Raw genomic sequence first — 20,039 nt, forward strand, 5'->3', positions numbered from 1 at the left:
TTGTATGTGTGTGTTATCTAAGGATTGTGAGCACATAGTCAGCAATTATTGCTGATGCTTAGTTCATCAGGGTACAATGAGTTTTTTTTTCTCAATAATGAGCAATCTTCTTTGCTTTAAGAAAAGGTCAGAAGGTTTTTGTCTGGGTAATAGCACAAATTTAGCTGTATTGAAAGTTTACTGAGAAAGATGGAAGTGCCTGCGTGCTCATCTGCTCTGATGTAAGTCCTGAGGGTGTGTCTGTGTCTCTATCTGAAGATTTAGTCCATTTAATATTTGCAAAAGTGCATGAGAGATGAGGACCATAATTAGTCAGCTTGCATGTGAACTTTAATAAAACTCATTCCTTGTTAATGAGCAAAGTGTATAAGGGAATACAGGTCAGGTTGGTGCCATGTGCTCAGGTAAGTTTAGGAAAAGTTAACTTGTGAACTTTTCTGGTCTCTGTTGTGGTACAGTCAAATTGTGCCTGTTTATCCAATAATGTATACGGTCTATGGTAGGATTATGTTTCAGCAGATTGTGTACTTCAATAGTTTTATTATCACCAAACGGACTTAATTCATCTTTTTATGTCTATTATAATTAAATATAGGGGAGCCACAGAAATAATTGTTTATATGTCTCTGTGTGCAGTGGGAGCTGCTGTGGTCCCTTATCCTCCTCCTTACTTTCTGTCTCCTGCTTGTCTGGTTCTACTTCTGGTGGGAGGCACATAACGACTACAGTGAATTCAACTGGTGAGTACAAAAGTGCCGCTGTCAGAGCCGCACGCCTGCCAGCATATAGTTTAGGCTGTAAACACATTCGAGCCATACTTGCTGGCTTGTTGATTTCCCAAACTATCAGTTTAACCTGTTTTCTGTTTGAAGCCTCAATTATACTTTGTGTCTGTGAGTCTGCTTGGGTTTGCTCGGGTACGACTGATGTAAATTTCTCCATCAGACAGTGAGCACAAGGGTCTGCAGGGACATCCCCATCCCTGTTTATTTGTTTGATTGTTTTTTTGTGTGACTGTGCGAACTTGTCTGTGGAGAATTTACTCTACAATGCACCAACTTTGCATGTACCCCGGGTCATGGACTTCAAAAAATTATAACAGGAGTGACTGCTCAGCCATCAGGTCTCCAGCTGTCCGTATCTGTGTCTGCATCAGGAGTATAATTAAGGCATTAATCTGAACAGAGACCACCCACTCTTCCACAGATTACACCATTACATCACAGAGGTCCTCACCCATCACTTCCTATTCTGTACATCACTCAGTCCTGTGCCACATTCACTTGAACACATACAAGTTTATGTGGCAGCATACATGTTAACCCACAGGTTTAACCACTTACAGCTACTCAGAGAGCAAACACTATGGGCACGTTTCCCAAACATGGATTAAGCCTAATTCCAGACTACAAAAACCAAAAAAAATTCAGTGAAGACTTCCTGTGGAAAATGTTTATGGTTGAGGAATAGGCTTAATCCATGTCTGGGGAAACTGAGCCTTTAAGATACTAAATGTAAGACAGGGTTTAACTTACTAGCTCAATTGATGTTTCCATTTTAATGCAAAACCTCTAAAGAGTTTGTGGAAATCACCTGATTTTACATGAAGGCCTTGCTGAGATCTTTTTAGATATAGTAAGTGCAGTAATAATTGATCAGACACCATTAAGATTGTTAGTTGCTGTAAGAATCTTATATAAATAATCTTATACCATATCCTTGTACATGCTGTATTCTACAGCACGGTTACTGTGTAGTTGTAGACACAGTCCCTGAGAGACTGACCATACCCCCCCTTCCCCCTCCTTCTGGCCTCCTCCTCCTCCTGCTGTCAGGGACCTCTACAATGTCACCTTTTCCTCTTGTCATCCTTTACCTCCATTACCTTTCCTCACATTTCTTCCCATCTATAGTATTGCAGTGAAATCCCAGTCCCTTTTTCCTTTAGCCCAGGTTTTGATTCACAATTAACAGCTAAACTAACTTAAAATTTGCCTATTGTTCTTTTCATTTTTCCCATACTTTAACAGTGGTGCAAGCTCATATTAACCAACCAAAAGTTTCAAATAATGAGGTCAGCATAAAAGTGATCCCTGTGAGTCAAAAGTTCAGGCTTCAGACTGGTTTCAGGCAGATTTTTTTTTTTTTTTTCACTTGTGGTTCTTTACAATATCACTGAAAGCAAATATCCTTAAAGTGGCCATCTCCGGTTCACAGCTCACCCACATGTTGTTTAGATGTTGTGTTTGTGAGCGGCAGCCAAACAGTAGAAAGAAGTAAAACAGCTTGTTTCAGACCGAGGTTGAACTGAGTGACTGCACCAAGTTCAGGGTAGGATAAATAAGAACTGCTTTTGAATCATACAAAAGAACCCTAGTAGTGTCCAATAATATAAACATGGAGCTGTAGTAGAGCATAATAGGTCCTGTTTACCTTCTGTTGCTTTGATTATATTTTGTTCTCCACAGGCAGTCCAGTTTTATCTGCTGTCTCACTGGTGTGCATTTATCTACATTTATGTCCAGTAGACATTTGCCATGCCTCTTCATAGCAAATTGTCTGCTTTTCGTCCTGCTTTTTGTGGGGTTTCCAAAGATAATCAGTGACTAGCATCGCTGTCCTTATGACTTCTAGTGATTTAGCTGCAGGGAGTGTCCCTGTCCATGTGCAGCATAAAAGCACTCACAAAGGGCTAAGGAGCATCTGCAGTGACCCTGCTGTGGCTCTGTGCCACTGGAATCCCTGAAAAGGCTTTGAATGTAAAGGGACCTAGCTGTCATTTAAAAAAAACAAAAAAAAAATGCACACACAACTTCTACACAAACAAATGCATTCAGACACTTTGTCTTTTCTCTGCAGCTGTGGACCTGGTGATACCCCCAGCGTCACTCTTCAGAGAATTACAGCTCAGAGCAACATGGATCTGTTTTGTGTTTGTATATAGCTATGTGTAGCTGCATCTGTTTGCAAAACAAGAAAGGTACAGGCAGGCTGTTATTTGTCTTTTCCCATAAGACAGAAGCCAGTCGTCAATAATTCGCCATCCACCCATTAATAATAAATGTTACCTAATCTCTTTTGTCACATTTTTCCCTGTGGCACAACAACAGTCATTTTACAGAGTCTGTGTTAGCAACAGTAATGCATAAAGCTTGAGAGCACTTTGATATCTGCATGTAAAAAAAAAAAAAAGTACATAAATATACACACTGTATTCTCACAAGCCTTCACACCCTTTTTATTAGGAAATGATGAAGACAAGAAATATTCTTAGCCTTCTTGTTTCTGCAGGTTCCTGTACAACCGCTCTGGGGAATGGAGCGATGGCACTGTTCCCATCCTGGCCACCACCGCTGCTGGCTTCACCTATATTGCTTTTCTAATTGTGAGTTACACTTTACAATGCCTTGTTGAGGAGACTTTGGAATTGTCTGCATGTGTTGCCAGAGATGGTAATCACTCTGTAAGGCAGCAGACTTGTTCTGAATGTTGTTCCTTTTTTTTATCTCCTCAGGTTTTAGCACTTTGCCACATTGCACTTGGGCAGCAGTTGAATTTGCACTGGCTCCATAAGGTAATGTGCCAAGTGTGAGGCTGAGAAACTGTTTGTATGTGCCTAAGTGTGGTTTGTGAAAACTTGTAGGCAGAAGGGGGTGGGTGAGTTTTTGCATATGTATTTTTAACTCTGTTATGTGTTTACTTAGTGTTTGTGTGCTCCTTCATTGCTGATCAGCTGAACTTCCCAGCTTATAGTTTGTAGTTGTCCCAGCAGAGTTGGAAAGTCCAAGAAAACAAGCTGCTCAGAAATGCTGTCAGCAAATCAAATACAGTTACACACTGTTTGGGATGTAAATGGACCGGTTCTTATATAGCGCTTTTTTACTCAACATGAGCACTCACAGTGCTTTGTACAGCGTGCCTCTTTCATCCATCCACACACACACACACACACACTCATACAAGCACTTTCTGTGTGTAAGTGCTTTCTGTCTAACATTCACACACACACACAGTCACACTATGGTGTGACATGATTGTGTGTGATGTAGATGTGAAAGGGCTAGGGGCTTCTCTGGCTTATTGTGTGTGTGTGTGTGTGTGTGTGTGTGTGTGTGTGTGTGTGTGTGTGTGTGTGTGTGTGTGTGTGTGTGTGTGTGTGTGTGTGTCCAAAGTAACAGCTCCTTATAGTGTTTCTCCCTCTCTGTCCACACAGATAGGAGTTACTGCCGCCTTGCTCACCACCATTGTTGGGGTCATATCTGTCAATCAAACATGGGTGCAAGAGTGGGATGTCGTCCCCATCTCCCTACAGGTCAGCAGACTGAAATCACCCTAAACTGGTTTTGATAGCTAGACATCACAGCTGGTGCTAAGGTTCGTATTAAAGCGAATGTTGTGATCTGCAGGCGAGAGGCACTGTGTTATTTTCACACAACAACCGACACTTTGACCGGAGGTTGTCAGCCTTGATAAAATAATGGAGCTATAATCAGTTTTCCTTCACAGAGACGTCCACTGAAGTCTCTCCTTTTTTAGTGCTGTGAAAGTTATCACTTGCTATTTAAGTTCAAGTCCTACACCATACACCAATATCTACATCAGTCAGTCCTCCTTTATACATGCATATGTCCTATTTTTAAAAAAAATAATAAGCATAAAAAAATCATTATATGCATACTGTAGTAGTAGATGCTTTAGTGGCATTTAATGATGTGAATGTAACAGAAGTGATTTATATTTCCATATCTGACAGTGCCATTTGGATGAAAATGTAGTCATGTCAACTGTATATACGGTACTATGGCGACATGACACTCTAAAATTAAATTATATCTGAGAAGCTTAACCTTATAGTTGGTGTCTATTTGTGATTGTTGCACCACCAGGAATGTGTGATTGAAGTAGACACATAATTCCACTTCAACTGAGGCCATTAAAATTAAATGCCTCTACAAATTACAGCTATTAACTCTAAATAGTGTGGCTAGTGCTTCAACCCCAGATAATGCCTGTAATTCCATATCTCTGTCTTCTGTGTTTTTGTTCCTCTTCTCCTCTGCTGCATCTTTAACCCTTTATAACCTTTTTTCCTACGTACCCTTTTTTCCAATCCTCTGCCTCACACCTCTGTCCAGGCTACGGGTCCGTTCCTGCACATCGGGGCTCTTGCTGCAGTCACAGCACTGTCTTGGATTGTGGCTGGACAGGTCACCCGTGCAGAAAAAATGAGTATGTATGCTTTTGTAACAGTTATTTTTACCTGATGTAACCAGCTGCCACAGATCTCTCTCTCTCTCTCTCTCTCTCTCTCTCTCTCTCTCTCTCTCTCTCTCTCTCTCTCTCTCTCTCTCTCTCTCTCTCTCTCTCTCTCACTCACTCACTCACTCACTCACTCACTCACTCACTCACTCACTCACTCACACACACACACACATACGAGGAGTGGTGAATGATTAACACTATGTAGACAGAGGCCAGAACCTCCACCCAGGGTGTCCAAGATAACGAACATTCCTCTGGTCTCATGTGATGTTTTCCAGCCAGGACACTTCGAATGGCTTTGTCCTTGATTCCAGGACTCTTTCTGGGGATTAGCAGCTCTGAGTGCGTGCTCTCTCTCTTCACTCTCACTGCCACTGGTGTCCATTAAACAGATCTGGGCTAAATAGAACTGAAAGTCTTGGCAGGATTATTAACTGCCAGAGAATGATTTACATGAACAGTAAATCCTTACTGTTAATTATTAACATATCATTGTTTTTCAAAGATGAAATATTAAAATAAATCTAAAGACACATTTACACTTAGTGAATTTTGTTTTCAGTGAGTTATATTGCTCAAGAGAATCTGTCCTTGTCTCTTTGAGAGATGGAAAATGACATGCATGAATGTTTTAGTTGTCAGCTCTTTTTTTTTTTAGGTTTATGTGGGGTTTTTTTTGGGGGGGGGGGTGATAGACTGGATGAGGTGAAAAGGTCTTGGCAAGATTTCTCTCATTCAATGCAGAGCAGCAGCTGAATATCAAAGAGGGTATGAGTGCATGTGTGTGAAAGAGAGAGACAGCGAGTGGATGAGGGCTGTGAGTCTCCTGTGTGTAACAAGAGTTGGCTACTGAACCCCGCCCCAGAGCTGACCTTGAAACAAATACATTCCTGTATGTGTGGGTGGGTGTGGGTGTGTGTGGGTGCCCACTCTCAACCATCATTGCTCACTTACACAGAGGTGGAAAAAGGGGAGAGTGTAATCTCTTTGGCCCCTATGGCTGTGTTGTTGGGCCCTGTGTAATCATAAGCACTACTGCACAAAGCTAACACATTTTAGTACAAAACACCCAGCAAAGCTGCAGATGCCTTAATCAAATGTGCAGTCAGCTATTTGGTGAGCTTTGGAGGTGCTGGAGGGTAAATTTTCATGTTGTCTCTTGTCTCTGTCTCCAGTTATCATGCTTTGCTGTCAAGCTGCTGGTTGTAGCTTCATTTTTGCCGTCCTATTAGTGGTCTGATGATCATCATCACAAAAGCAAAATCAGTTATTTTCCCATAATTATATCATGGCTAACAACTACTACTATAATAATACTGCAATTCTTCTTCCAGTGTTCCAGGTGGTGGTGGTTTTGCTGTATCTCAGTGTGTTACTAGCACTCTACATGGTGCCCCTATATATCACCTCTCCCTGCATCATGGACCCAGACACCCTGAAGCCACGCCCTGATGTTATTGGCCACCAGGGAGCCCCCATGGTGAGTCAGCTGATGCCTAACATCCAGTCAGACTGAGAATATGAAACAAGCCTCTCTAAATTGATGCATGTGTTCTTACCGTAACATACACACAGTCCTGATATGGGCTTTGCAGCAAGGCTCCCAGAGTCCCAGGACCACTTAATTCTGATTTGCAGAGGGCAGATGGAAAAAATGTGCTGCCTTTTTTTTTTCAGTCTTTGTTTTTCATTCATTTTTATTTTGTAGTCTTCTTACAACCCGATTTTAAAATCTTCTACTGTGTTTACCGCTACCAGTTAGATCTGGAATGGCAGTGAATTATGGCCACATTAAAATATCATCCAATATACATACCAAAGTATGTTTTTGCTTGATTGATTTATGTGCTTGGATTAACTTTATTGCTTCTCAACATCACCTACAGACAAATTTACGCCCTTGGCATAACGTACTGTAGAGTATTATGCAACCCTTAGAAGGAAAAAGAAGATGAGTATTCGAAACATTTACTCGCTCAAATGCTCAAAAAACACACCCAGATTTTTGTGGTATTTTTGCAAAGCAATCAATTCTCACAGTGGAATCTAAATTTAGGAGTGGCTGTGCAAGGCTGTGAGACTCCCACTGGGGAAAAATGATCACATCACTGAACTCTTTGTCCCACAATCGCTCTGTATTGATTATAGCATCATTCCTACCCTGTGGTTCTCAGGCACTAACTTTACTCACAGGCTGTCATAGGAAGATACTATTCTAGTAAGTGATTCTGTGGTATTGATCATAACCTTGACTAGAAGAGTTAAAGAGCAATCCACAGCTGTGACCTGTGACAGACCCCCACCCCCCCTCCACCTGCATGCGTTCTGTGTCATTTTCTCATGAACAGATGTAGCTCTTCTAGAAAAGACAGCAGTTAGGTCATTGTTACAGAGCTATGTGTTAATTATTGTTTTTGTCCCTTACTCTGCGTGTGTGTGTGTGTGTGTGTGTGTATGTTTGTGTGGGTGCGTTTGTAGCTCGCACCAGAGAACACAATTTGGTCCTTCCAGCGAGCTCTGCAGATGAACGTCACCGGGTTGGAGGCTGACGTGGCCATCAGGTACACACACACTCAATCAATACAGCAGAATGATGAAGCAAAACAAATAAAAGGTTATCTAGTGTCTGTTTTAAAGTCTGCCTCCTTCCCCCAGTTGGGATTTCATAGATTATTACAATCACTGGTTTCTCCAAAATGTCTTAATATTAGTGCTAGGACAACTTTACATGGGACCACATTCAAACTCAATATTTTGTTTTTTTTTTTTTTTTTTTAATTGTGTCCTCCAAATACCAAAAGGAAGAAAGCAAAGCATTATTAATATTTAAAAGGAAAGTACTAAAAGTATGTGTACATGCAATGAGGCCTAGGCATTATGCATTAAACAGACTAAAGTGATGCAACAGCACATCAGTGCAGTCAATAAATTGCTGCATGATTTCGCTAGCATAATAAGAGAAGACAGAGAGGCACACTTGGAGGAAGAGAGGAAATAGGGTGGGTGGATACTCCAGTGGCCATACTATATGATGAATAGTGGGTGTACATGTCTACTCGTGCATGTGCAGTTATGGAGGAGGAGTGATTGTGTGGAGGTGGGGAGTGTTGCCTGGCGCAAAGTGTGTGTTTGCATTTTAGAGCTGCATTTCCAAGTGTAGCGTGTTTTAAGACTGTCAGTGCATCCTGATTTGATTTAGATGGGTTTTTTTTTTTTTTTAGCAGCAGCCCTGGTTCAGTTTGTGTGCCTAAAAGTGTGTGTTCACTGTACAGTCCTTAGAGAGGTGAATGGGTGTGTGATGGTCCAGCGCTGACAGGTGAGCTCCTGACAGCGCTGAGTAATTAGACTTGATGACAGCCAGACCAACAATGAGACTCCCCTCCTGCAGGAGACTGGAGACATGCGCTCGTGCGCTCATGCATGCATACAATATAACATGTTTTTTTTTTTTTTTCCCCCAGCCAGTAAAAATATTTTGGCTTTACCCTTTTGTTCGCTAGTATGGATGGTGTTCCTTTCCTGATGCGTGACCTTACCCTGCGAAGGACCACAGACATAGAGAAAGTTTTCCCAGACAGACAGATGGAAGAAGCCTCACATTTCAACTGGACGGATCTGCAGCAGCTCAACGCAGGACAGTGGTTCCTCAAGGTAGTTCTTGGTTGCTCATAAGGACTACAGCTTTAGTGCGAGGGGATGCTCTCATGTGTGTGCCATTAGCCCAGTGAGCCATAAGCACTATGTGTCCTCGCCCATTGATTGTTCATGACATTGTTGGGTTTCATCAAAATATTAACATCCACTGAAGCTTGAGTGGGAGCTGCTGGGCCATATTTCACTGTAATCCTCATACACTACACAGACGTGACTCAAGAAACAGCTTTTCCAATAATTTGTACATTTCTAAAAGCGCAAGTTTGTTTCTAAAGGGATGTTTAAGCATGTCATGTTAAATTGTTTCCTTCCATGGGTTAGATTTTATGAGATGAGACTGTGAAGTGCAAAGACTCAGACTTGGCTGTCTGTATTTGTTTGAGTCTTCATTACTTTCTCCTCTTTCCTCCTCAGTGTATTTACACTGCATGTGTGCACACTGTGTGGATGGATATTGCATTTCCAAGAAAAGCCTTACTGCCTCTTGGTGTAATTATGACTCTTGTTTGTGTGTGTGTAGGTGTGTATGTATTTTTTTTATTTTATTTTTTTTTTAAGCAGGTGTGTTTAGATAGTGTGTAGTCAAAAAAGTGAAAAGACAGATTATCATGGAAGGCTTACATAAAAAGAATTTCGTGATCTTCTCCAAAGGGAGTGAGCAGTGAAGCAAGAAATGTAAAGGAAACAGGAAAAAGCTATTTTTAATCTCCTGTAGGCGTCCTCCAATGATCTGCTGAATGGTCTACCAAGCACTTGTATTAGTATAAGTATTATAAATCTGTATTGTTATTACAATGTAGTATCCTGTATTAATCTTTAAATTAAACAGTAAAACCGGTGATGATCCTGTTTCAGGATGACCCCTTCTGGACCGTGCACACCCTGTCTACGCGTGAGAAGGATCGGATCGCCAACCAGAGTGTGTGCAGCCTGGAGCAGCTTCTAAAACTGGCCTCATATCACAACAGCACAGTGGTTTTCAGGCTGCGGAGACCTCCTCCAAAGCACCCCTGCTACCACAGCTGGATCAATGATACACTAAGAGCTGTGCAGCAATCTGGGGTTCCTCAAAGCCTGGTAATTATATAGGGATTAAATGCCACTGTGTTTAGTCTTTATCGCTGCATGATGTCTGGTGTTGCTTTGTTTGCATGCTTCATGCAAAATGGATGAGTTAAAGTGCAAATTAATATAAAAATATTTGTGTTGATGATGATACAAACTTTCAGAGCTTCTAATGTAACTGTTTGTCCTCTTTATTGTGCCGTGTCCAGGTGATGTGGACTCCTGATGAGGACAGAGCTCAGGTGAGACAGCTAGCACCCGATCTGATCCAGACCTCAGTGGTGAAACAGAGCCCTCAAATTCTGCAGCATTCGGGCATCAGCAGCCTGCTGCTCAGATATAACCAAGCCAGTACACAGGAAATCAGGTAGGAACACACACAAACCTGATGCCGTGCTATCAGTCTGGCACTTCAGCACATAGATGTATTGTCAAAAAGGTGCCTGAATGTGTTTTCTTTTTTTCAGGAACTTCTCCGAGGCCCACATCAATATCACCCTCTACACAGTCAACGAGCCCTGGCTGTACTCGGTGCTCTGGTGCAGCGGGGTGTCATCAGTCTCCTCAGAGGCCCCGCATATCCTCCAAAAGGTGCCTTACCCCATCTGGTTAATGGTAAGGACTCATCACTCATAGTACAGTTTTATTCAAAGTAGCTCTGAGACAGTGATTTGTCTTTTTTCTTTTTTTTTGTTGGCATTTAGATTTTTTTTCACACCTTTTTAAGTTTAAATCATATTAAAATAGGTTCACTGCTTGCTTGGATTATTTTTTTAAATTTATTTAAAATAAAAAATAAAATAAAATAAATAATAAAATAAAATAAAAAATAAATGAAATCTATAAACTGTAAGTTTATGAATGGGATATAGCTGCCAGAGGCTGAGCCTGCTTGTCATGTAGGTATTTTTGTTAAGAGTCCTAGCTCATATATTAAAGGGTCTTTACCTTACAATACAAACCACTTTGAGATGACTGTTGTGAAGTGGTAGCACATAAATTAAAACAGAATTGTATTTAGAGTTTTAGTTATAGCAATCACTGATTACCCCTCTCTTGCATCCTACTGCAATCAGTGGTCCTTTAGATGCTACTATAATTTGAGTGGAGTCCACCGGTGCCTTAATTTAATTTACTGGACCGAATTACGGGAAGCACTGGATACATGCATATTGTGAAGGCTATGAGGGGCCTCTTTAACCTGTCTCTCTCCTTCAACTGCATCTTCTCTGTAATTAAATTGTATTTTACTAATTGATATCAACAGGAGAGCCTCGCTTTCATCTGAACTCCTGCTCGCTGTAGTGTTTCCTGCAGTGCGTGACTCAGTGTTTTCTAGTTCAGTCGTCCTATTGAAACTTCTCGACATGGGTAGCACCCACACTGAGCCTCTCTGCTATTGTTCCACCCGCCCTTGTGTGCGCAGCTTGCCAGACCGTTCTCCCCATCTGTGCCGCCATACGACAGCTCTGCATGACAACATGTGGACATGATCTGCAGCTCATTGCTCCAGTTCAGGGACAGTTTAGGCTTTCGTGGCATCTGCGGTACTGTCTGTTAAATCGAACTGTGAAAAATTTCCTCTCAAATCTGGCATGAGAGATCAGTAACACAAACAGAAGGTAATATTGAAGGATAGAAAGTAGTTAGTAAAGCAGAGATTTTCTTTTATGTTAATAGTAGTTGATAATGGGGATGCCTGTTAGTGCTTGTTTAAAAGAATTACTTTTTTATGGGGGTTTATTCAGAAAAAAACAGTCTATATAATTTAGAGACAGTTGAGGCGCATTTAACTCTATTCTTTTGCATGTAGCTCCACCCAGTGGTGGATTCTGCTGTAAACACCTTGAAGACAAAACTCAGATCTACTCTGTGTGTGTGTGTGTGTGTGTGTGTGTGTGTGTGTGTGTGTGTGTGTGTGCGCGCGCACTTCCAGAGACCAAATGAATACTGCCTGGCGTGGGTGTCTGCAGACCTCATCTCCTTCGCTGTAGTCATAGGAATATTCATTTTCCAGAAGTAAGTCCACACATTTGGTGATATAACAGCAGACAGATCATTAAAGTGAGCTCTTGTGCAAGAGTTAATGTTCCTCTCTTTTTCTGCAGGTGTATTATTGCTCTTTCACACCTAAACGCACTCATCACTGCTAATTAACAAACACATTTACTCAGTAGACCTCTCTCTCTGTCTGGAACCCATCAGTAAAGTAACAGCTCATACGTAATGATGCTGTTATTTAATCTCTTTATGCTGCTGATAATGACTGGAAATGAGGATCCCTTTGAAGCCCGTTTTGTTTTGTGGTTTTCTAAGCTGTCGTGTGTATTTCTGTTTTATTCCAAACCAGAGAAAGGTGCACGTTATATGAACGTGTTTTCTTGTGGCTAAGCCAGCCCCCCCTACCCCACCCCCACCCCCGCACTTCTGCTCCTGTGTTGAAGAGTTTGTTTTTGTTTTTATCTGATGACCCCAGAGACAGATGGTCTGTCCTCCTGTCATCACTGGCATGGAAGGCATTGATTTGTTTATTCATTTATTCCAATTTAAGGGTTCAGTATGAGTTTGCTCTGCTTATTGGAGCTATTCAGTAGCTTCTGCTGGCTTCTAAACTGATCTCTTGTGTCCTGCCTTCTTTTGTCCTTTTTTCTCTTTCTTCCTCGTCCTCTCTCCTTTGCCCGATGTGCATGCTCTCCTCCTCCTCCTCCTCCTCCTCCTCCCTGCTGCATTCTGGCATCTTCTCTCAGCTATCACATGATCAGGTAACTGGGTTGCCTCTTCTGACCCAAAGTCTTCTTTCCTTTCACCTCCTTTCTATCTTTCATCATCTTTACCCATCATTCTTTTTGTTTGGTGCATCATTGATTTCCTTCTTAGTCCATTTTTTTTTTTAACTGTCATCCATCTGATTCAGAGTTTTCTCTCCACCTTAGTTCTACTTCCTATTTTTATTCTCACCTCCTTTTCTCTGTCTCACCTGATTGGTTGTACTGCACTGCTGCCACTTTGCTCTGTGACAGCAACAACTTCTCATCTTCATGCTCCTCTGCTAAACAAATAAAATGTATTCTGCCCACATAGAACAAAAACTAGTCCACAGTGAGATTTTAAATGTGTCATCAGTCTTAATAAGTTAATGACTAAATGTCCAAAATGAATTGGAGCTGTCCATTCGCTTGGGGAAGTGCCTCAGGATTGGATCTGACTGATGCTGACGTGCCGAACCCTGGCTCGCTTGTGTTTGTTTCTAAATGCTTCTGTGCATTAGTCACAGTTCATTATGACTAATGCTTCCAAGTTAAATGAATTGAAATCAGAGCTGTTTTCATTAAAGTGAGGATTAAGTTGTGACAAGCAGGAAATGAAATCACCTGCCTTGACTGTTGGGAATGATCGTGTAAAAGTAAAACTCACTCCCTGTGCCAAAAACAAGGAAATGGTTATTAATATCTGTTTCTTTTATTACTGAGACATTGCTTAGTTAGTTCTATGAATAACAGTATTTTAAGACTGTTCAGCAGTGACTATGTACTCTTTAATTAATTGAACATTTTGCCAGCAAAACCCAAACACTTAAATGAAATCGCTTCCAGTGATTCCAAAAATAAACACATTAAAAAAAAAAAACATTTTATTCTTGCTAAATGCCCTTCACTGATTTAAAATAAAGCATTACTTAAACTGCCTTTACAGCTTATAAATCCTTCACAAAGGTGGTGCTTATACTTTATTAATCACATGCAAACCCTGTCCCTGTTTTTCGTCTCGCCCAAATTGCCATACTTCAGATGCATGAGTTAACATCCAAACAATGGACGAATGAAACCAACAAATCAGAATCTGAACATGTTTCAGTCAGCTCTGCACATTCAAACACAGCTGGGCATGCACACAACCCATGTTGCTTATTAAAATCGAAATGTTTTCCAAGCTGTAACCCAGTGCAGCTGTCTTTAGTGTCCCAGTGTCTCGTGCCGATTTCTGATGCAGCCTGTGCAAACACTGCAGGTATCGGACGAGCGGCATGCGCAGCTATAACCCTGAACAGATCATGCTGAATGCTGCTGTCAGGAGGTCCAGTGGAGACATCAACGTCATGAAGGAGAAACTCATCTTCTCTGGTAAGGCCCGTGCAGTGAATGAAAGATAAAAGTAAATGTTCTCCTTTTATTTTTCTCTCATTAATTTGGGCTTCTGAACTGAAACCTATTTATAAATTTCCGGTTCCCAAATGGCATGTTAGTCCATCCCAGCATGCATCTGTCTGAGTGTCTGTAAATGTTCTTGCTCCTCCTCTTCCTCTCTTCCATGTTAAAGGTCAGCCCCAGTAACAGCCTCCCTCCTACATCCTCCGTGTTGATGTGCAGCACCTTTCCATCCTTCTTCACAAGCAGTGACTTCTTCCTTTGTTCCGTTCATCCGCTGCATCCCTCGTTACCTTCCACCTCTCTGCCTACTTTGTCCTTTTTCCTCATCATCATACCTGCATCCATCCATCCATCCCTTCATACACCCGTCCTCCCCCCCCAAAATCCTCCCAGGGGAGCTCATGTCCCAGTCTGTCTAGACAGCCTCTGGTGCTGGAGGTCAAAGGTGAGTCATGTTAAGTGCCAGCTGTTTGTGGTTCTTTATCATTTTTCTAATCCTTTTATTTTGTTAACATATTGAGGAAGGGTGCTTTTGTAAATGTGGCAAGGTCAGAAAGAGTTGTAAATGTTGTACTGTGAAATACAACTTTCTTTTGTTTCTTGTCCTTTGGCGCCCTCCAGAGGTGGGGAACGGAGTTGGCAGTGCTGAGGAGCTCTATGGAGACAACAGTTACAATTACTACGCCAATCAGGGCATCGGCCAGTGATCTCAGCCCCGCAAGATGAAAACAACACTACTCAGCGATCCCGTCATTCCTGCGACACTGTAAAGTGTCTCTCCACCTCTGCTGCCCCGATTAACTAACAGACTGCAGTATCTTTGTGTATACTCTGTAAATAGTAGTTTTTCCCCTCCCTCTCACGCATACTGTATGTATATCAAAGGGCACTTTGCATTGATTGAATTTTGTGTGGCCTCCTCATCCCCCTCTGTCCCTCTGAGCTCCCATTGGCCTGCTTCTTTATAAAGAGGAGTTTCTGCTTTGGAGAATTAGCTTAAAGTAAACAAAGCAGTTCGTTCTTTTAAGCAGATAGTCTTCTCTCGGCAGATGAATTTCTTTTTACCGTAGCTTTATCGCAGCATGAGGCAAACAGCTTACAGCTCATTGTATCCTGGCAGCACTCCACTGTGCTGTAGTTTGTAATAGACTTACTAACAGTAATATTTATATTTAAAGAGGAAAAAAACACAAAGAAACTGTTTACAGAAGTCCTGCCTTCTCCTCCAGGTGAAATATTCACATGTGTGTGTAAGACAATTATTTTGATAGAGGCTGAGAGCCCTCCTGTACTACCAGTGCATGGAACTCTATCCCTCCTACTGACTCGTGTGAGCTGTGCTCCCAGTACAACTGGTTTGAATGGTCCGGGGTGGGGGTGCTCATCTTTTTATGGTTATTGGTGAATGTACATTTTTAACATGTGTATTGTGTGTATTCTGACTGGATATATAATTGTGTGCAGTGCTGAGTGTTGTATGTACTGTATGTAAAAAGTGACTCAAATGTGTGAGATGCTCCAGCCCACTATGACATCTGAACTAACGTGACAGTTAAGCAATAGTCTGGTTAAATTAGTTTTCACTTCCTGTGCAGCCTTTGAGCTGCAGCCAAGTCTGTGGTTTTTCAGCGATGAACAAAATGCATCTAAATGCTGGTTGCTGGTGTGAAACTGACCGCTGTAAAGTAAATGAAGTGGGCGCTAAATGTGAAAATAAACCTGTAAGCTAATGAAAGGGATACGACAGGTATCAGAACCGGTCAAGAAATGGATTCTTTTGTGTTTTCTTATGTTGGATATTACTGTGCCTCAGAAGCAAATGTTAAAAACTCTAAATTAAAGTCTTAATGAATGAAATACATCTTCTGGTCTCCTGTACAGCTGCTGAAATCATCAATGTTTGCCTGCACAGAACTTTACAGAGTGTCAGTTTAGTAATTCTCAGGAGGGTGCGGTGTCCTCAGAGATCTTTAAAAGGATTACTTTAGTTATCTGGTAAATGTCATTTGGCACAACTGGAACAGCGAGCAATTTGGAGTCATGGCTTTTTTTGTTGCTGTAACCCATCTAGGTCACCTAGTTAAATGGGAGGTATGAGTTCACTCATCTTGTTGCTGAACTTCTCTGCCTTCAGTTAGAGGCCTCAGATAAAATAATCATTACCCCGCCCTCCTGACTTTTCAAAATAAAAGGACAGTGAACAATTTTTTTTTTTTTTTTTTTTTTTTTTTTAATAGACTGAAAAGCAGATCACAACAGTTGACACTATCACGTGAAAACACTCTTACACTGAGTGAAAGTCGCGATACAAAAATAGATTCTAACACTGTAGGATTTTTTTTTTTTTTTTTCCCTTACTGGGAATTGACATGATTTAGTGTCTTTACTGGAGGGTGTGAAATACAAAAACAGGTCCACCTTTTTTTATGAATTACATCAGGGAAAAAAATATATAAGACTGAAATTTCAAAGGAATGTGGGCTGAAAAACTGAAACTTTCCAGACTCGCAGACACAGTTCTGCTTGTTTGCCAGAATGAACTTCCATACTTGATGTGCACCCCAAAAAAACAAAAAACAAAAACATTTTATTTTTTTTGCACTCATATTCTCAAACAGGGCCGTTAAACATCCGGATGTGACAGGAACACATGCCCCAGTATCAAACACACAAGGCACCGATAAGCAACGCTTTGGTCCTCCTTGCCTTTCTCTAAACTACAGCAGCAGAAGCAGTCTGTCCTCCCAAATCTGACGTGCACAAAAATTTTTAAGCACCTCCTATTGCACAGAAAATGCAACACCGAGCACATCTCCTTGGGCCCTTTTAAAGGCAAATAACCTTTATCTAATTTACTCACGAAGCTAATGATTTACAGTACTGTAAAAAAACAAAAATGAAGGTTCTCTACAGCTTGTACCTTCATCTGTTGGCTGTGAACTCTGCAAGTCACTGAAACACTTCATTTATAAATTTAAGAACCTTGCGGTCATTTAAACTGTGCATATCTACACATTTAAACCGAGGTCTCGCTCAGGCCCTGCGACTTCTACAAAATAATGAGCAGGACCAAAGATTTACAAAGAGCGGGACGAAGGCCTCTGATGGAACAGTTCAAACAATATAGCAGCTCTTCTGAAAGGCACGAGCACACAGCACATCAGCCTTTAATGGACAAATCGAAAAAAATGTAGGTCAAAGGCACACATTCACATTCATACATACACAGACACACACAGCCATACAATTAACAGAAATAAATAAATAAATAGCTGGACATGTACTGGCTAGTCATGATGTTTTCTAAAGAAGTCGTTGTTCCCTGAATTGAACACCTTTTATGTATCCATGCCACTAAGCATTAAATGCTGAAGCTGAACGGGCAGCAGACACGTGACAGAGAGGCTTCTCAGCCACACCGTGACCTTGTCTCACTATCAGCTGTAAGCCGCTGTCTCTCAAAATGTGAAACCAGACAGTTCACTTCTGCTGTTACGAGTTACTGTAGAAAAATGTTGTTTCAGTACGCAGTCAGCATTCTGAGATCTTAGGGCCACTCATACGATGAGCAGACAGACAGCTGTAAGCTTTTAGGTGATGGGGCTCCATGTTTGTTTTTTCTTGCCCATCAGCAGATGTTAATGAAGCACATTTAAGAAGCATGAAATAATAATAAAAAAAAAAAATGTGAATTGAGATTAACTGAAGTTCGTCTTGCGCAGGTGTCTGTTGGGTATTTCTAAGGCACTCACTTGTAACGGCCAGGAGCCGCCCATGATGCCCGCCTGAATGGCCACACCGGTCACCACGGCCAGATCAGGGTCTACTGATGTGTTGGGGTCCTTCCCAAAGTACTCTCTAATCAGCCTCCTGATCCGTGGGATCCTGGTGGACCCTCCCACCAGAACAATCTCATCCACCTCCTCTTTCTCCAGGTGACCCTCGGCTAACACGGTCTCTACAGGCGCCAGGATCTTCTGGAAGAGGTCTTCATTGAGCTCTTCAAACAGCTTTCGAGTGATTACGGCCTGGAAGAGAACCGGAGGAGGAGTGGAGCCCTCGGAGCTGTCGAGGGTGTGAAGGTGCAGGGGCACCCTGATGGTTACGCTGGGCTGGAGAGTGAGGTTGAGCTTGGCAGCTTCCACGGCCTGCCGGAGATGGTGGATGTCCTCCTTGAGAGTGGGGGGAACTCCAAACTCCTGCCGGACTCGCTCTGTCGTGTACTGGAGCAACCTCTGGCTGAAGTCCTGACCTCCCAGCTTATTATTTCCTGGGGAAAAAAAAAGGCCCTCTTAACATCAGTATAGCGTGAAGACAACTGCTGAACTGAATCATGGGAAAGTAAAGAATAAATAAATAAAAAAAAACAAATAGATAAATAAATAATATATATATATATATATGTTTTTTGTTTTTTTTAAAACAGTGGGCTACCTCCCATCTCTTATTAATAAACCCGTGAAGCACATTACCTGCCATGGCCCTGGTGAGGAACATGCCTCCCTGTTTGTTGAGCAAAGACACATCCAAAGTCCCTCCCCCTAAGTCCACCACCAGCACATTAAACACATCCACCTTGTGCAGGCCATAGGCCATGGCTGCAGCTGTGGGCTCATTGATCACACGCAAGACCTCCAAGCCTGGAAGACAGAGACAGGAGAGTTAGCGTGAACACTGTACCACTTATAAAACTAATGTAGGGTATGAGGGTTTTTAATGATGGCTGATAAGAAGAGCTGTGATGGATTCAAAGACTGTGCACAGCTCACATTGTAAACTCAGGCACCTAATGTGCAGGTCTGAGACTCGTTAGTAAACTGACCAGCAAGGTTAGCGGCTCTCACTGTGTAGTTCCTCTGCCTCTCATCAAACTCTGCAGGCACCGAGATGACGGCCTTATTGACCAGTACGCCCAGCTGTCGCTCAGCCATCTTCCTCATTTTCAGCAGCAGCCTGGAGCCGATGAACTCTGGGCTCACAGTGAAGGTGTGGTTGGTGGAGATCACAAACTCTGCACTGCCATTGTTGTTTATCACCTACGGGAAGGGCAGGATAAAAAAGGACGCTTTTGTTGAGTGTATATCTGACATCATTGCATAAATGCATCCAAGAATGGTGGCTTTGACTGGCTGGCCTGAAATGAAATCTTTCCAAGCCAAGCCCAGGATAACCCACCTTAAACGGGTACCTAGCGCTCTCCGTCTCCAGCACCTCTGGCTCAAATATCTTTCCAATGAACCTCTTGGCATCGTAGATGGTGTTTTGCGGGTTGGTGTCAGCTAGGTCCACAGCTTCGTGTCCAGCCAGCACCGCGGTGTTGGTGAAAGACACCGCGCTGGGGATGCTCTTCCTCCCCTCTTCATCCGCTATCACCTCTACTTCCCCGCTGCCCGGGTGGAAGACCCCCACGGAGCAGAAGGTGGTTCCCAAGTCCAGGCCGATCACCTTGGGTGAAGGGGGAGGCAGGTACTGCTGGCCCAGGTAGCCAGCCAATAACAGGGCCAGAATCACCGAACCTGTGGTGCAATAACAGCACGCTTATAACAGGTGGACCAAACCATTACTAGCTCGTGACACAGCACCCTAAAAAAACAACCGCTATTCTACTCACCAATCATAGAGACTTCTCCGGCCATCGTCAGACGCTGTTACGAAGTCACCCGACGCTTAAAATTCACGAAATGTCGGTAAAACTGTTGAAAGTTGTGGCGAAACCGTGTCCGGCGTTTGACAACTGGATAACGACAAACGGGAAATTTTCTGTCCACCAACAAAATACACGTCGATGTTGCATGACTCGTTGGGGATTCTGGGTAATGTAGTTTACAACCAGCACAATGAGCACCACGGCAAACGCAGAAAAATGGTCGTTTCATACTACAAATCCCATATACGCTAGCGACATGACAC

At 42.3% G+C, this 20,039-nt stretch overlaps 2 protein-coding genes across 5 annotated transcripts in view; one reads left to right on the forward strand and one right to left on the reverse strand.

Annotated features, from left to right (window-relative positions):
• Positions 1-15,990, forward strand: part of gdpd5b (glycerophosphodiester phosphodiesterase domain containing 5b) — a 48,559-nt gene extending 32,569 nt beyond the window's left edge. The window contains exons 3-17 of one of the 4 annotated variants that reach the window (XM_030745149.1): positions 637-740; positions 3,292-3,385; positions 3,515-3,574; positions 4,214-4,312; positions 5,136-5,229; positions 6,597-6,742; positions 7,741-7,823; positions 8,763-8,913; positions 9,772-9,993; positions 10,191-10,348; positions 10,449-10,596; positions 11,918-12,000; positions 12,729-12,743; positions 13,990-14,102; positions 14,751-15,990. In XM_030745149.1, coding sequence (XP_030601009.1) covers positions 637-740; positions 3,292-3,385; positions 3,515-3,574; positions 4,214-4,312; positions 5,136-5,229; positions 6,597-6,742; positions 7,741-7,823; positions 8,763-8,913; positions 9,772-9,993; positions 10,191-10,348; positions 10,449-10,596; positions 11,918-12,000; positions 12,729-12,743; positions 13,990-14,102; positions 14,751-14,836 — 1,656 coding nt within the window. In that variant the 3' untranslated portion in view covers positions 14,837-15,990. Of the gene's footprint in view, positions 1-636; positions 741-3,291; positions 3,386-3,514; positions 3,575-4,213; positions 4,313-5,135; positions 5,230-6,596; positions 6,743-7,740; positions 7,824-8,762; positions 8,914-9,771; positions 9,994-10,190; positions 10,349-10,448; positions 10,597-11,917; positions 12,001-12,728; positions 12,744-13,989; positions 14,103-14,298; positions 14,453-14,750 lie in introns of those variants that run through there. The other 3 variants (XM_030745151.1, XM_030745150.1, XM_030745152.1) reach the window with 3 other exon arrangements.
• Positions 15,991-16,377: 387 nt separating this feature from the next.
• On the reverse strand, positions 16,378-19,924 carry hspa13 (heat shock protein 70 family, member 13). Its single transcript, XM_030745305.1, has 5 exons — positions 19,741-19,924; positions 19,305-19,645; positions 18,952-19,165; positions 18,602-18,769; positions 16,378-18,399 (listed from the first exon to the last, which is right to left on the reverse strand). The coding sequence occupies exons 1-5, from the start codon at positions 19,763-19,765 to the stop codon at positions 17,828-17,830; spliced, it is 1,320 nt and encodes a 439-aa protein (XP_030601165.1). The 5' UTR covers positions 19,766-19,924; the 3' UTR covers positions 16,378-17,827.
• Between the last annotated feature and the right edge of the window lie 115 nt (positions 19,925-20,039).

The sequence above is a fragment of the Archocentrus centrarchus genome, chromosome 13, assembly GCF_007364275.1.
Source record: "Archocentrus centrarchus isolate MPI-CPG fArcCen1 chromosome 13, fArcCen1, whole genome shotgun sequence".
Lineage (NCBI taxonomy): Eukaryota > Metazoa > Chordata > Actinopteri > Cichliformes > Cichlidae > Archocentrus > Archocentrus centrarchus.

Bases quoted from the DNA above. Each gene is read 5' to 3' on its own strand.
- hspa13 (XM_030745305.1), bottom strand. From the start codon at position 19,765: ATGGCCGGAGAAGTCTCTATGATTG. The intron at 19,646-19,740 runs GTGAGTAGAATA...ATTGCACCACAG, and splicing joins CGGAGAAGTCTCTATGATTG to GTTCGGTGATTCTGGCCCTG. The intron at 18,400-18,601 runs GTAATGTGCTTC...TTTTTTCCCCAG, and splicing joins CCTCACCAGGGCCATGGCAG to GAAATAATAAGCTGGGAGGT.